Source organism: Vulpes lagopus, chromosome 10 (assembly GCF_018345385.1).
Source record: "Vulpes lagopus strain Blue_001 chromosome 10, ASM1834538v1, whole genome shotgun sequence".
Classification (NCBI taxonomy): Eukaryota; Metazoa; Chordata; class Mammalia; order Carnivora; family Canidae; genus Vulpes; species Vulpes lagopus.
The window spans coordinates 55289038-55305915 of record NC_054833.1 but is presented as its reverse complement, the minus strand read 5'-3'; the positions used below and the strand labels follow the sequence as shown (position 1 = coordinate 55305915).

Here is a 16878-nt window from a genome sequence, read left to right as displayed (position 1 = left end):
CTGAAGAAATTTGTACCAGCAATCACATGTTTCCATCTGGAGGTGATATGGGTCTCTTTTGGGCACAATGCACTGGCTAGGACTAGTTAGATGCTGCCACCCACCCCTCCTCCACAATGGCAAGGAGTGGGACCTTGGGAAGGCAGAGCCCCCCAGCTCATAAGGGAGAGGGCAAGATGTCACCTTCAAAAACACTACTCAGCTGCCATTGTTTTTAGCTAAAACCAATTTTGGAATCTTTACATGGGACATGGGAAATAAGTTTTAACCTCTTTTTCATAATGTAAATTCCATGAAAATTGGGGAATATCCCAACCTATTGTATATCCTAGCTTCCCATGTGAATATTTTGTGTATTTGTCTATTCCCATTTCAAATTTTCAAACCTCAGTAAGTATGGCTTTATCATCAGGAGATAATAATGTAATAAATATATCAGAAAGTTTATAAAACAGCAGAGACATGGATGGCTTTATTCCAAACTCACAATATTTTCTGTAACAAAAATTGTTCCTTGTATATTAGGATGGTCTAGTGGCTGCTCATATGCTCATGAACTGTCTTTTTCTGGTGAAGACTTATATCTCTGGGCTCCTCTCTTGAAGAGCTGCATTTCATGATCAATGTCACAGTCTTATACTTTGGAAAAGATTTTTTCTCTGCCAAACTGGCCCATTTGAACCTATAAGCCATGAGCCTGACCTTTCTTAGCTCTCAGCTGTGGAACTAAATTATAGCAGTATGCAACACTTTGCATTCTCAAGCATAAAAAATAAGTGCAGAATGAGGTATAAATACTATTATACATAATAGCTCTGTATTTCATTTAAACAAACAGATCTTCAGGAAGACTCTGTCCATGGGATCTTGAAATGTATTTTCTGTTGTAACATTGTTGGTCAATTCCTTCAGCAGTTGAACCAGCTATTAGCTTTGTCAAGACTCAGAATTCTCTTAGTTTGAAGATCAAATTTGTATTGCCTTTTTCCATGAAAGAAGTAGAAAAATCCTAGAAATAAACAAAAGATGCTTACTACATTTTACAAATGATTTCTGGGTTTAACTTGAATTCTTAAAAAACCCTGTCATTTCTGAGAACAAATATTTTTGGCAATTGCTGTTCCAAATTACAATACTAATGCTATTCTATGACAACAAAATAGAGGAAATATATATATAATCACTTACCATCTTTCTGGAAAACAGCATCAACTTTATGGCCAATACCAGGAAAGTCAGCTGCTATCATCTGGGGATAACCTGCATCCATGGATTGCTTATATTCATCATACCTGGTCAAAAAAATAATTGGAAGTGTCAGAAGGTGTTAAATGTGTAGACTTCTCAAGGTCATTACAGAAGATTTGGCAGCAGAACTCTTATAAGAACTTTTAACTCCATAGGTCTGGTGTAGCAAGGTGGGGCTGAGGTGGGACGTTGGGTATTAGGAGATTTTTAAGGTCCCTCTCAACACCAATAACTAATTCTAATTGTTCAGGAGGTGCCGCACATTGTAAACTACAGTGAAAGATATGTTCCTATTGGCAGAGGGGGCTCTGTGAAGGTAAGTGCCCTCCTCCTTAGGTGTCCTTTCCCAAATTCAGCTGCATGTGTTTCCTGGATTCACAGCACATGTGTTGCACGATGATCACCGAACGATGGACTTAGATGCTAGAATGACTACAGCCATTCACAGAAATGGCAGCTAGCCAAGGCAGTATGAAGTACATTTGGGGATGGTTCAATCTAGAATGTTCTCTCTAGGTAGAAAGAGACGGTGCACTAACATCTTTTGTATTCAGTCTTTACCTCCAGTACTTGTTAGCAACAAAGAAATATGTTTTCCCAGTATTTTCGTCAGAAACAGCAGCATCGATGCTCTTCACGGTTCTAGGGAAGCCAAAGGATCTGTGGATGTCCTTGGGGTATCCGTATAGCACATCCTGACCCTGAACAACCCAGTACTTATTACCTGCCAATCAAAAGACAAGGTTTAAAATACTTGTCCGGGGCACCAGAAGACATCTGATTTTCAGCCAAGTTCCTTGACTCATGCTAGATCTGTGTCTGCACAGTAGAAACATCTAGGAGACCTTTAAATATCATATCCCAGATCAATGAAATTAGTACATATTTTAAAGCTTCCTTCATAATTCTAATCTGCAGTGAGCTTGGCGAGTGACTGGCTTGTGGGGTTGAGGGCTTTTTTCCAAAGTCAGATATTCAAATGACTAAAGAGTTCATCGTGCCACTCAGCGATACAAGGCTCACTCCCCCAGTTGCCCAAGGGCTGTGTAAGTTCATGCCAAAGGTTTCCCAAAGCCCAGAGTGTTGTAATGATTCAGAATATGTAATGACTTGCAACTTCTGTAGATAAAAAACATGGCATCGGACTAGAATACAGTGCCAAATAACTAATTTATGCTGTGTTCAGATCTGTGTATTGACATTTAGTAAATCCCACAGCATGTGAAACACATCATGTAAAACAAGGTCTTAGACCTTGAAGCCAGGATTATTCTCATGGCACAAATACAATCATTTGACCCTTATAAAAAAGCAGTTTGAAACTTCGTGCCTCTAAAATCCTATTTAATTTTGTGATTTAAGGATCAGAAAGCCTGTTTCAAAGTTTTTTGCCCATCTGAACCACATTCAAACCTTTGGCTGGGTCAAGTACTTTAATGCTTATGTGTACTATGCCAAACACCTATTTGCAGAAATATTGGTATTTGGCATAGTGTCTTCAAAGACAAGAGCCCCATCATTGGATTATATTTTGTTATGATAGAGTCAAAAATGTTTGTCCCATTCAGTTCATGGTAAGACTTGTCATACTTTAATGTACATAAAAATTGCTTAAGAATCTTGTTAGAGTTCCAGAAGGTCTAAAGTGGAAGCTGACCATGTGGATGGACTTTGAGGAGTAATGCTAAGTGAGAGTCTGTGTTTCTAACAGACTCCCCAGGGGATGTCAACACTGCCAGTCCAGGGACCGTACTTTGACAACCGGCTGCCCAGGGTAGCCTCTCCCTCCCTTAGGAGACTCATTTGTATTAAAATAGGCTCTAGGAAATCTGGACACTTCCTTGTTTTTGCACCATCCTTTCTATATTACGGGCCTCAGGCTCTCTCTTTTATTCCTGACCATCCCCAGGGTGGGTACATAATTGTTTGCACAGAAAACATTTTAATAAGTCCAGGTTCCTTGACCAGCAGAACACTGATAAACAGACTTTTTATTTAAAATGACTCAGAAATGCACTATGTAATTCTTAGTTAAGGTGATGGACTGCCATTGGTGTGATAAGCGAGATTGTCAGATTTTCAGAAGTCCACAGGGAGAAAGCGGCCATAACTCTCTTATATCTCAGCACCAGAACAGACAGAGGATTAATTCGCAGAAACTGAACAATGGTTGGAAGTGTTACCTTTGAAAAACCGGACTTCATCTCTCTCAGAGACTTCATAAGCAGCCTGAAGTCCGTTTGGCAGGTTTGGCCAGAAAACAGAAATGAAATTAAGCTCAACTTCCGGAGAGAAGGGATTTATGCGCATGTAGAACCTGATTTGAAAAAAGTGAAAAAGATTTTGATCTACTGGATACCAGGGGGGCTGACATCCAGCCCAGTGGTGTCCTGGCTCTCCGGGACATGGGGGATAGGGGTGGGACTGGGATGGGATGAGGATGGCCTGGTAGGTAGTGATTGCTCACTTCCACTGTGACAACCCCAGGGCAGAGTTCAAGAGGTTCCCAGGAGCGTGCCGATGTGTGATAACTGCTGTTGCCATACAAACACAGCAGGCCCAGTCGACCTCAAGAACATAGTCAAAATAATTACAAAGGGATCAGTTTTGCTTCTCTTTAGTGGCTTTGGGATTAATACAATTTAAGTTTAACTTTGAATAATAGCCGCATTTAACAATCATCTTGCACAAATTTTCACAATCTAACCATTGGCTTTGGTGGAGCCATTAGGAACCAGTGGCATACCACCAGCGGCCAGAACCCAACACTGCTCTCCAACACTGAGTGTACACCTAGGGCAGCTGGCTCTCTCCTTACATCACATCTTACAGAAACCCTAGAAGAGCCTGTTACTCTCATCTCACATTTCACGAGAGATTGAAGTCAGGCAGGTGAAGGGAGGTGTCTAAGGCCACATATCTGATAAGACGCAAAGGTTAATTTTAAACTCAGAACTGGCAGCCACTCCCTTTGTCCTCCTTCAGTTGGTGGTTTACAGAGCTGGTTCTACAGTCCACAGGGAAGATGATGGCCCTGGAATCTGGAAGCCTGCCTGACAGGTCCAGTCCTGCCTCTGCTGACTGTGAGACCCCGGGCAAGTTTGCTACTGTCTCCAGCCTCCCACAGTGTTATGACTTGGTCATGCTGAAATGATCTCAGTGTCCTTTCAGTTCTTCCAAATCCTAGACTTGCTCCTGTTCTTGAAGAAATCCCTCAAACACTTGCTTCGATAGGTGTGTCCTGTCATATTGAGAACTTTCCTTTAAAACCAACTATTTCCTTAGCTCTCCCCAGCTTTGAGCCATACCCTATATGGTTTGCATACAGCCTTTTCTTCAGTAAAAAAAGAGAATGGAAAGCATTTTGAACCAATACTCTCCATTATAGGGTGGACATGACTACTGACAGATTGGTGAAACAGCACAGACAAGACTCCGGGAATAGGGGCTGAGAAGTGAGCCCATCAGGGCACCCCTACTATCTACGTACTGATGCCCTGGCCCTCCCTCAGTGCTGATCTTTCTGTGAATGACATCATTCAGAAAATTACTCTAGTATTATTTTGCGTGGTGCTTTGGGAATCAGGACGATACAGAGAGTAGGCCTGTGTCTTGCCTGGGCTCCAGGACCTCCCTGTGAGGAAAGATGCATGTGGTGACCACACACATGTGCTCACAGGAGGGTCCTCATGAACTCTTGAGAATTTTCCCCATGATGGCTCCTTCCCTTCCCTAGGTCTCTGCAGATCACAGGCTTTGGGTGGGAGGCATCTTTACTAGGATGGAAGGGTGATATTTACAGAGTGGCTACACAGCCCTGCTCAGCATCATGGTGCTGCAAAAAGGACTGGTTTCTCCTAATGAGGTAGTAACATTCCTCCATTCTTATTTCATCATTAATGAGAGAACTGAGGAGCAGGCATCAGAAGATCAGTTACTACTCTGTCACCAGAGAACTCTGTGCCCTGAGAGGATCTCTTTCCTTCTCTCTGTCTTACTTTACTGATCTGTAAAATGGGATTCTATTTATTGAATTTTCTATTTCAATGGTATTTTTTTCTGAGAACCAAACAACAGAAGACATGTAGGGGAAAGGCTATTACAAGTTCATCACATTGTGCAAATGCTCATAATTGCTTTCATTTAATTATAATTATAATTATAATTATGTATGCAAACAGGGTAAGATAATTAATGTGTGTGCACAGTAGTGGCCCATAGGCACCCACAGTTGTGAGTACCATCATTATTACAAACACAAGACAAAGAGGAACTTATGTCCTACCTGTCTTTAAGGAACATCACTTCTCCCCGAATTGTAGTGATAGCATCAAAAGTTAGCTTTCTATCACACACTTGTGGGGTTTGGGGGCCTGTTGGCTGGACAGGATTTGGGGAAGGTCCTGAAGGAAAAAGACATCTGGAGTTAGTTCTGCCCAGTATTAGACAGCTTCTTAAAGGAGACAGCTAACAGCTGTTTTAATGGCCCCTTGTCTATAATTTTCTATACACTCACCATATATGGCCTGGATGCCATTGATGTCGTCCTGAGATAGCTGGACATTGCCACTATACATGTAGTTAGGGTACATCAGAGCCCCAATATCAGTAGAATGAGAAAGTCCAAGAGAATGACCCAATTCATGAGCTGCCACGCGATACAAGTTGTAATCTAAAAGGTCCAATAAAACCATTTGCCATTATTTGAAGTGTTCTCAGTTTTGAGACATGTAATTAGGAAGTAGTCTACAATTCTACAAGGACAAATGCTTCTGTTTTGTCAGTAGCTTTTTGAAATATCTATAAAACTTTTCCCCAAAGGTGGGAAGATGGGAGACTTTTCTTAATAGTGAAGACACAGGCTAAAGCCCAAACTCTATGTTTACACTGATAATGACAAAGCAAGCTCAGCTGGCTTTGAGTCCTGCACAGATTGGTCAGTCTTATCAGTGGTTAGATGGTGTCTATTAGTTCACAGAGAGACAATGGAGTTCTGTTAGTTTTTTTCTTCCTATGCCTATGCTGAAAATTTTGGAAAACACAATCTCTCCTTTAATTTTCACATAATCTGAACTGCTGCAGCCACTCTGGAAAACTGTGTGGAGGTGCCTCAAAGAAAATGAGTGAGAATATCAGTGAGGGTGACAAACATGAGAGACTCCTAACTCTGAGAAACGAACAAGGGGTAGTGGAAAGGGAGGTGGGCGAGGTGGTTGGGGTGGTTGGGTGATGGGCACTGAGGGGGACACTTGTCAGGATGAGCACTGGGTATTATGCTATATATATGTTGGCAAATTAAACTCCAATAAAAAGAATTAAAAAATAATTTTCACATAATCTTACTAACACTGTTAAATTTGGTGTGTCCTTTTTAAAAAAAAATTCTATGTAGATGCCCATAAGCAAAACATTAAGATTTTCAATATTTTGAAAATATGTTGTGAAAATGCACGTAATTGCTTCCTTTTAATTATATTTATAATTATGTATGCAAACAAGGGTAAGATAAATAATGTGTGTGCACAGTAGTGGCCCATAGGCACTCACAGTTGTGATAGCTGTTATTATTACAGACACAAAAGACAAAGAGGAACTAATGTTCTACCTGTCTTTAAAGAACATCACTTCTCCCTGAATTGTAGTGATAGCATCAAAGTTCTCAATAACATTTTTAATAAAACTTAATAAGATTTAAAAAATCTTAATACAAATTTTAGAGTAGCCTAATTGCAACCAAAGAGATGCTATTACTAACAGAAATACTCTTCTCTTCCACTTTTCCAAATGCATCATTAATTTTATAAGTGGTAGTAGAAAAATACATACTTCTACAAATGTATTCTTTCAGTTAAGTCAACCAACAGTACAATGAAGCAAGTAGGGGTGGGGGAATCAAGAGAAATAAGATGAGTGGACTCACTTCTGAAATTGTTGGTCCATGTTTCATCTTCATCAAAATGAATATCCCCTCCTATATTTGGGCCTGGTGGAAAAGCATGAGCGAGGTTTCCATTGGGTCCATCAAAGGGAGAATTGTCACGGTGATCTGCCAGAAACAGAATTCAACAAATGTCCCTCTTGGTTCCAATTTAGGCTAATCCAGGAAAGAAAAGCATTAGGTTTGCTGAGAGGCCAACAGACTTCCATCAAATGTGACATAGTTTCCTTCTTTTAGCCCATAAAATCAAATAGCCTCTTAAATTCTTCCAGCTGCAAAGATGAAGGGATTGAGGAGCAAGGAGAAGTTAAGGTGAAAATACTTCTATGATATAAGAAGAGCTTACCTCCCCAGACAAAGGAAATCATTATGTCTGCTTGACCCTCAAAGACCTTGGTGAAGGTCAGGGGAGAGGCGTTGCTCCAGAGCTGAAAGGCTTTCTCAATGGCACTGTCTACCTCTGCTCTCGGCAAATCTGGTGTGTAATTTTCAATCCTTAAAAATCAAAGAACACAGAGACACATGGGACCTCATGGCTCACGGCTCTGACGGGAAATAGCATTCTCCGTCTGCCGCTCAGTCTGCTTACCTGTAGGTCAGATGTGTGTGGTCCCATTGGCTCCCATCAGTGAGGACGTACTGAGCCACATCGGGCACCCCACATCTGGGCTGCTTCATCAGATTCAGGGTGTCCGTGTCGACCTTTCCAGTCACCTTCAGCCCAAAGAACGCCTGCATTTGCTTCAGCTTCTCAGCCACTAAGCTGTTGTCCCTCTGCCTCACAACTGGCTTCCCATCACTCTTCAGATGGTAATACTTTTCCAAGTAGTTCTGATGAAACATAAAATTATTGAAACATTGGGGGGGACATCTTTCTGTTTTCTGAAGATTGACAGTAAGAAATTTTAGCTGAAATGGAGAACTACTTTTAAAGATCATGTTTAGATGTCATGGTGGAAATTATTATTGGTGGAAACTAATTTCAGGGTAGAAATCTCCCTAGACTAGTCAGTATGCAGTCAGAATCACAATTTGTAGAGTCACATTGGCATATGGTAGTTAGTTCCCACTCACCTCCACGTGGGAAAGGGAAAAGATGAAGCTGTGCGTAGCTGGATACAGTTTGGGGGAGAGAGCTCTTTCTACCAAAAATTTCTCTTTGTAAGAAATCCACCCTTACATAAACCTCCTTAGGGTACCATTGCTACTCCATAATACTCTGCAAAAATGCAAATAAAGGCTCTTGCATTTGTGGCGTGTGAAATTCAGCATTTACCTGGACCATCTCCACATCTTGCTCCTGTGTCTCTGAAGTCACTGCTGGGAAGCCGTGGGACCCCACGCCCCAGAGCAGCAGCAGCAGCAGAGGAAGGCTCAGCATGCTGAGCTTCGTTGTCCTTCTCAGTTAAAGGTCTCTGATGCTCCCCCCTGCCTGCCTGTCCAGTGTCTCAGCAAGGAAGATCCCGTTTTATATACAGACCCACACTTCCAGAAAGCCGGAGGCTGGCTGACTCACGTTTCATAACATCCTCTTTGATTAGCGATGAATAGCTGGAGCAATTATCAGAAATGGTGACGCCATGCAGATTATTTGGATTCACTTGGTGTCGCAATACTATGATTAATATCAAACAGGACGTGTGTGAAGGAGGCACAAGACAGTTGTTTTCTTCAATTCTAACCTCTTTGCAAAGGGGACTAGAGTACTCCCTGAGCATTTTGAAAAGTAGGGCTTTGCTCCTGGAATCTGCTGGCTATGAAGTGCTCCAGAGTGCACACGCCCTGCTCCCAATCAGGGCAGAGGGCAGAGCTGCTGAGCTGGTAGGTGTGCTGTGCGCTCGTCCAGCAAGCACCTTACTGCAAGCCTACAGCCCTGCAGGCGCTTACCATGGGGCGGTTCTCCTGGCTTCAAGGGGAGTTCTCTTCAGCCTTTGCTACATCGCCTGGGAAACTATTTCCAGGCTCCCATCGTTTCTCTTAATCTTTCCTCAGGCCCAGAGTTGAGAACGTTGGCTGAGAACCCCCCACCCAGTGGTGGGGTGTGAGATAACTTACCCTGTATAGACACTGCCCATTGGCATCATGGGGCAAAGAGGATCCTTCTCTGAAACCTGTCAAAATGTACCAGATGAGGCAAGGAAGACCAGGTCTTATTGTCTTACTGGGAGTCTGTTGTCTTATTTTTAATCAGCCTCGCTCCCTTTGATATGGGCACATCTTTGCCCATTGAGGCTAGGCAGCAATGATTTATTTGTTCATGTATTTATGCATTCATCCATTCGAATGATCTTATTTAGCATCTTCTGCTCAGCAATTTCTATAGGAGGGGTTAATTAGTAAACAGACATCGTATGAGACATCTTAAGATGGCTTTAACAGAAGTCCATATAAAGCTGCTCATATTAGTTTTGCCAGAAGGTTCTGGGGGAGAAGAGACTGTAGAACTGGTCGAAGTCTGTATTTCCTGACCTTTGTTAATCCTCCTACCTCCATCATCATTTTTGCCAAATCCAGTGCCACCTTCTAGTATTATTTTTGTATTTTTCTTGAAATTTACAAGTTTTGCCTCATAACAGGCTATCCTGTCTGTAAAATCATAGTTTTTTTTGTATGCATGTTAAAATAAATACGTGGCCATGTAATGCAAATTGTACATTATGCATCTGTGTTCTATATTAAAGTGTATTGTGGGGGTGTCCTTTCTACCCTTGGTGAGAAAAGATGATGTTAATCTGTGGCTTCCTCTACCCACTTTCCTTCCTAGAAAGTGTTAATGAGACAGGACGCTGAGAGCCACTTGCCTACATTTTCCCCCTTCAGCACCTAACAGGACGTTCTGCCTCTCCCACCTGTCAGGCCAACTTTCTCGGGACTTTCTCACCTCACCAACTTCTGTTTCCCTTGCCATACAAAGAACAACATCTTGCGCATAAATATTGCTTCAGTGTATTTTGGATTGATGTGAAAGAGCTCATTTCCTCCCTAATTATCTAACCACAATTTCCTCATTTAAGTGGAGTACTTCATGAGTTCAAGCAGTAAGAGGAATTACAAGAAATTCTCATGAAGTTGAAACTCTCTCCTTTGCAGGGCATCAGATGGAAGATGGGGCCAGGACCACAGAACAGCAGCCACTGAACTGACTTTAGTGCAGGCAAGGGGAATCCCGAAAGAGTCTCTGAGATAAAGTCAAGGAACGACAGACACACCCTGCCTCTGGGGAATCTGGTCAGTGTGAAGAGGATGCATCCCACTCCACTGGGCAGTGGGAATCATGGTCACTGGGTTAACTCAGAACATGTGACCAGCTGGGGCTGGGCAAGGAATTACAGAGGCATCACCTGGGAAGTCTCTTAAAACATTCAATGTGGCAAAAGTTTACATATCCTATGGTCTATAAATTTTCCAACTTTTATAAACTACTATACCCTTTAGACAAAATCCCTCTGGAAATCCAACTTGTAAAGCAGAAGTGTCCTGATGGAAGTGGGAAACAGGGCCTGAGAGCCTCACTTCCCTCCTTCCCTCCCTCCCACTTGGTCCCCTGTTTTCTCTCCTCCAGAGAAGTCTTCGACTTTTATTCAACAGTGATGATTCACTTGCGATGAAGCTCAGAAACCATGGGTCTAGCCCAGCACCCTGATTTTCCAGATGAAGAGACTGGAGAGAAGGTCTGCGGTCACACCCCTGCAGGGATAGGGGGACATGGTCGGGGAGGGTACATACAGCTTGGACTTAATCTTCTGCTCCTGGTTTGAATGCAGAGTTCTTGACCTAAAAGCCATAAGTGTTCCATGACAACTTCAGGATGCTGGCGTGGATTGCAAACTGGTCACTAAAATTGCTTGTTGTTAAATTTCTTCTCGAAATAACAAAGAATTTTAAATTAAGTTTTGGTTGGGCAGTCAGCCTCAAAGATTCACATGGTCCTGAATCTCGAAATTAATAGGCAAATATTCATAGCAGAACACATGTAACTCCCTGGTTAGTGCTGGCATATGATATGTTGGAGAGTGGAAAAGAAAACATAAAAAACTATACCAGAAAGCTAGGGATTAAATCCCACCAAAATCCTAGCAATGCCTGAACATGGCACATTTCCAAGAAGCTCAAGACATGATAGGATTTTATTGTTTTTCACCTTTGAATGTTTTTTCGCTGGGAGCTGCTTCTTTCCTGATAACCCTCGCTTGGATGTAGTTTTGTGGAAATTATTCCTCTACTGTATCCCTGGAGAACAGTAGATGGAAATGGACTCTAGTGAGGGTGGCTGCATCAACTGGCTCCTGACTATTTCCAAGCAGGCAAACTGTTTCCAAGGTTTCCTTGGTCACTTCATGCCTGCTGCTCTTTGGAAGGAGAGCATGTTTGTGTTTTTCCATATCAAACTCAGTCTTGGAATATCAACCTTGCTTCATATGCTTGGAAATTCAGCCTTTTTAATTTTATAATTCTATTTGAGTGTCAGATAATTTTTTATAGTTTTTTAGTCCCATGAGTCTTGAAATGACCTTTAGCCAGAACCTTTAAAAATAATTCATGCTGTTTTGTTTTGGGAGTAACATGAGGGAAAGCTTTGCCCCAGCTGGTATGTTCTCCCTACATATGGCCCTAGGTAGCTTTGTGGACAGCCGGTGTGTGCCCAACACTTAACAGACTCTGCGCACCTGCTGATTGCCTCAGTCGACATGGCTACCTTCTGGCTAGAAATGATTGACACACCAGCCTGGAGACGCTTACCGACATGTGTCTGTGCAACTCCAGTCCACCAGCCTTGTGGTGTGCTGTCACCAGACATGACCCACACGCTCTGGGTGTGGAGGTTCTGCCTCCCTATCAGAGGAAGTGTTGTGAGACATGAGGCTGGATCCATTAGTTCTCTCATGTCCATGATAATGTCTCCATGCCACTACCCTGTCCCTCAGGCCTGAAAGGATCCTAACTGAATCCTGCAGACATCTCTATATGTCTAACCCTGGAATGCATCTCTTCGTCCTAACAGGGAATTGTTGTGGAAAAGCCAGTGAAAGAGTGTGGAAGAGTCCCTCTGGGTGTAAGCTGATGTCTTCCCCTGGGATTTCAACCCTTCTGTTTTCCCGTAAGCATCTCCTTTGGTACAAATTCCTGTGAACTTGTCTGCCCTGTGGAACAGATTGATGACCACAACCTCTCAACCACCTCTTTGCTCTTTACCATCAACTTTACAGTTTGAGCTTGATCTTGGCTTTGACCCCTTGTACTGGGCTCTCAGCAGACTGCTAACTTCCACCACCAGGTCAAATGGCTTTTCCTCAGTTCGTGTTGCCACTGGCACTCTCTGGCATTGTTTTGGAGATCTTTCTTTCCTTGGTGTGGGAGTCTCTGCACTTCGCTTTTTCTCCCTATGCTTTTTGATTACTCCCTCATCTTTGCTGGCATCTCTTCCTTTTCCCCCTCTTGAATCTGTCCATTCACTCAGGCCCTGCTCTGAGTCCTCACCTCTCATCTCTGACCACTTATGATCCCAGGACAGTGTTTTCTTCTCTTGTAACTTCAGCCTTCAACCTCACAAAATTTCCTCCCTGAACGCGGACTGGGTCTTTTCCTGGACTCCTATCTCAGCTTCACCTGCCGTGGGGACAGCACCACCTGGAGCTGCAGTGTTATTTCCTTCCAAAGTGAGACTCGTAATCTTCACTGTTTTAACTTCTTACTTGGAACAGAGTTTCAAACTAAACCACAGACCAGAATTCAAACATCAGCAGAGCCCTGACCACATAGCCTATTACTCGGTCTTTTTATGTCTTTTTTTTTTAGTTTCAGAGGTAGAATTAGTGATTTATCAATTGTGTATAACACCCAGTGTTCATCACATCATGTGCCCTCCTTAATGCCTGTCACGCAGTTACCCCATCTCCCTACCCTCTCCCCTCCAGCGACCCTCAGTTTGTTTCCTAGAGTCAAGAGTCTCTTATGGGATTGACATTCCTCTCAATTTTCATCTTACCAATCTTTTAATGTCTTGATTTTCTCCCCTAAAAACTGGAAAAAAACAGTGCCTCAGACAGGTTTCTGAGATGGAGAAACACATGTAGGGTATCCTAGTCCAGTGGCTGGGACATCATGTGCAGTAAATACAAAAGCCTCATAATTCTGTTTTATGAATAAAATCCTTCCGTGATTTCCTTTATTGACCAAAGACGATGGCAGCGTGGGAGACCTGCTGAGCTCAGGCCTGGAGTGACTTCCCACTTCCACCCCCCGCCCCTGCACAAATTGCTTCCACTGTTTCCCAGACCTGCCCTGCCCTTGATCCAACTCGACTTCTATCTGTTTCCCTCTGTGCCTACTTTACAGACTTCTGCCCATCCTTCTGGGCTTGTGTAAGCGCTACTTCATCCACAATGTTTTCTGTCTCCTCCTTAGTCTGTGTTTTCACAAAACGTTACACTTTCTTAAAGCACTTTTCATATTTTCCTTACCTGGACTTGACTGTCCTAATGGATGGTAATTTTTTGAAAAGAGAGCTGTTATTTTTATATGTGTTTGCTTTTCTCTCCATTTTCCAGGGCAAAAATAATTGGATACTGATTTTTGCTCTCAGAAGTTAATTCTCTCGTAAAATGGATACAGCCTGATTATTGTATAATCATTTCTTGAAGTAGCTGTCAAAAATTTTAAATGTAATTTGTATTACTCCAATGAATATTTATGTAGGCACGTATCTCCAAAATTTTTATGGAAGACAAAAAGAAAAACAAGATTTAAAACACAAAGATGTACTTTATAGACAATTTACCCAGAAATCCACTTAATGACCAAAACAAATTCAATCAAAGTCTCTTTTTTGCATCAGTTCTGTACTTAGTTCTTAGAACCTAGCCCTGGTAACACATCTTGTCATGTTGGTGCAAGTAGCATCAGTTGGGTGTTCTTGGAGAGGCAGGCGGAGGGGGTCTTATTGCAGCTGCATTGTTAGATGTTGACTTGGACTACCTTCCAATGAGCTCCTTGGAGGGTCATTTGTTGGATCCCAGGCACCTGATGAGAGTGAAGAGCTCCCAAGCCATTGTGCACACTAAACCATGAGCAAGTATCAGGATTTGGTGCAGCAGGAAGGACATGCAGCTAGTCGATTTCAGAATTATGTATCGCATTGCAGAGAATTTCAGAGATTCACTCCATGATAGAAAGGGGGCAAATTTGCCAAGTCTTTCAATTGCCTCATGACATAATCTTAGAGATCAGTTGAAAAGGTCATCAACTTCTGCTTCCCTAATTTTATGTTAGGTGGCAACATAACATATGTTATGTTGGGGTAGCATAATATTATTTTCTAAATACATGCACTGTACCTGGCACCGTATAACTGAGTAAGTACTAAGGAAGAGTTAGCTTCACTGTTTTTATTATTAGGTGTTCTTTACCAATTAAGTCCAATATAAGGTACAGAGGTACCTGTAGCCTATTATTTTTAGCCAGATTCTGTGGGGGCCTGAGCCTTGCACAGGCTCCATGCAGAAGGTCTCAGAAGGCAGTGACTTCCTCTTAGGCATGTGGTTCCCCTCCATGGTTTTGGGAAAGGAAGCTAGGTTCCCAGGCCATACTGCTCTTGAAAGGAGCAGGAGAATGTGTACAGATATAGTCAATAGGGCATAAGGGTTTTTAGAGAAGTCTACCCCAAAGAGAAAAGCCAGGAGCCCTATCCTAAAAGCTACACAACTAGAACATTGGGGTGTTTTCTTCCCTGGCCTCAGAGTTCAGCCTGAGCCTCCTCAAATCCTCAGAGTCCTGCTTCTCCTCCAGCCCAGGATCTGCTTTCAGGGTCATAAGAGCAAATCTGTACCCTCGTTTATGCTGAGGGGTTAGCACAGGCTCCATGTAAAGGGGACCAGTGTGTGTTGCATTATAATATCTATATATATATAGATAGATATATAGATATAGATATATGTTGACCTTCAGGACTCAAAATCTATAAATATGCATATCTAATGAACTTCATATATACACTTAACACAGTGAGAGAATACACACATGCAGTTCTATGGAGAATATATGTCATGGGCTAACATATTGGGATGTCAATTTTATGTTTTGTCCCATAATTTCCCCTGACCTTGCCAAGAACTCAGTGTTCCTAGTTCAGGGGCGTCTTCAGGACTATAGTCAAAAGGTACCTGATTAAAAGCAGTATTTTTCCAACTTCAGGGAAAGTCTAATATCATTTGGGGAGGTTGTGCCAGGTGTCTTTAACTAAGAAGGGAAAGGAAAGTTTTGAGGGAAGCATGAGAGAGAGCAGTTTCCATAAACTGGAAAAGGGAACATTTGGGCTGTCTCCAGCAGCCTACAGACCCCCACTCTTCTTCCTGCTCCTTGGGAGCTCCTGGGGGTGGCCATGGGGTGGGTGTGTGGAGGCTAGGCCCCTTAGAGCTGGATGCTTCCATGACTGGGTGAGGAGAAATGCAAACACACATTGTCTTCTCCACGAACCGGGAGGTGGCACAGTGGGGATTTAAGCCCAGGGCTCTCCATTTCCCAAGTCACTGTGTGTTCCAGGACTAGCGTTTGCTCACAAACCAGTGGCTCTAATTGTAGTGAGTGGGGTTGGTTATCCTGTACATGCGGAGAGGATGCATAAGAGAATTTGCCTTCAGGTACTGTCCAAAAGGTGTGGTAGGAAAAGCACAGAATTTTGAGTCAAATGACATGGGTTTGAATCACAGCTGAGCAATTTCGGCTGTTATCTTCTGCAAAAAGGAGATTATAATGCCTAACCCATGTATTTATGATAGGATCGAACTAGCAGGTATCTCATAAATGGAATGACTGTATATGGTGATTGTCCTTACCTCCTGACCTTTACGACCATCTCCATGATCAGGTGCTCCACAGCAGTGCAAGATAACCCGAGTTCACAGACAGGAAACTAATTTTCTGGGTCTGTAGTTAGCATTTTTGAAATAAAAAGACAAATTTGCCCTTAGAATATTAACCAAAATACTGTACATGCATTACAAATGAACTGACTCCCATTGATTGATACTCCAGACAGCATGATTACAAAGCAGACTTATTATGGATGTACACAGAAACAGAACACAGAACCAGATGCAGCATTCTGAACATGGAAGAAATCTAATTTTTCTGTAAAGCAGATTTGAACTCATACTTCGACTTTGCAGGTTTTTAGACTTGTAAACTTCAGCATGTTAATCTTTCTGATCTCTCATTTTCTCACATATAAAATGCAAATAATAATATCAAGATTTTCCATGATAGCTTTAGGACTACTTGAATCCCCAAATGCAAAAATACATCATGCTCGTCACATAGTAGCTGCTCAATGAGTGTCTATTCCTTGTAGAGGGGAAAGACTCCTAAAATCATCTACGTTAGCCATACAACATTGGACGTGAGAAAATCAAGGTCCTAGATTTTCATTTGTTTTATTTATTAGAAGTAAAACTCTTGCAACTATGATGATGAGAACATGTCAATATGCCAAATATTGCTAGTGAAAAACTATCAATAATGTAAATTTATCACGATTCTCGAAGAAATTGTTATTATGCAGTGATGTACAGCAAGTCAACGTCAATATAGTTTTTGGCTAAAATGCCCATCATAAGCTAACACAGTGAGTTACTCCTTGATTAACTTCAGAGGCCCACGCAAGAAGCAGCCAAACTATGAGACGGATCTCCGGCTGC

General features: G+C 42.3%; 1 protein-coding gene across 1 annotated transcript; it reads right to left on the bottom strand.

Annotated features, from left to right (window-relative positions):
• Positions 1–449: 449 nt before the first annotated feature.
• Positions 450–8655, bottom strand: MMP1 (matrix metallopeptidase 1). Its single transcript, XM_041771713.1, has 10 exons — positions 8463–8655; positions 7776–8017; positions 7533–7681; positions 7169–7294; positions 5765–5920; positions 5534–5651; positions 3432–3565; positions 1810–1972; positions 1189–1292; positions 450–1009 (listed from the first exon to the last, which is right to left on the bottom strand). Exons 1-10 carry the CDS (start codon positions 8565–8567, stop codon positions 909–911), a joined length of 1398 nt encoding a protein of 465 aa, XP_041627647.1. The 5' UTR covers positions 8568–8655; the 3' UTR covers positions 450–908.
• Positions 8656–16878: the final 8223 nt, after the last annotated feature.

What these genes read in the sequence shown, in the direction of transcription:
- MMP1 (XM_041771713.1), bottom strand. Translation starts at nt 8,567, where the DNA reads ATGCTGAGCCTTCCTCTGCTGCTGCTGCTGCTCTGGGGCGTGGGGTCC. An exon ending in TGGCATCCAGGCCATATATG is followed by an intron (nt 5,652 to 5,764) that starts GTGAGTGTATAG and finishes TTTTTCCTTCAG; the next exon opens with GACCTTCCCCAAATCCTGTC. An exon ending in TGCTGTTTTCCAGAAAGATG is followed by an intron (nt 1,010 to 1,188) that starts GTAAGTGATTAT and finishes GTTTATTTCTAG; the next exon opens with GATTTTTCTACTTCTTTCAT.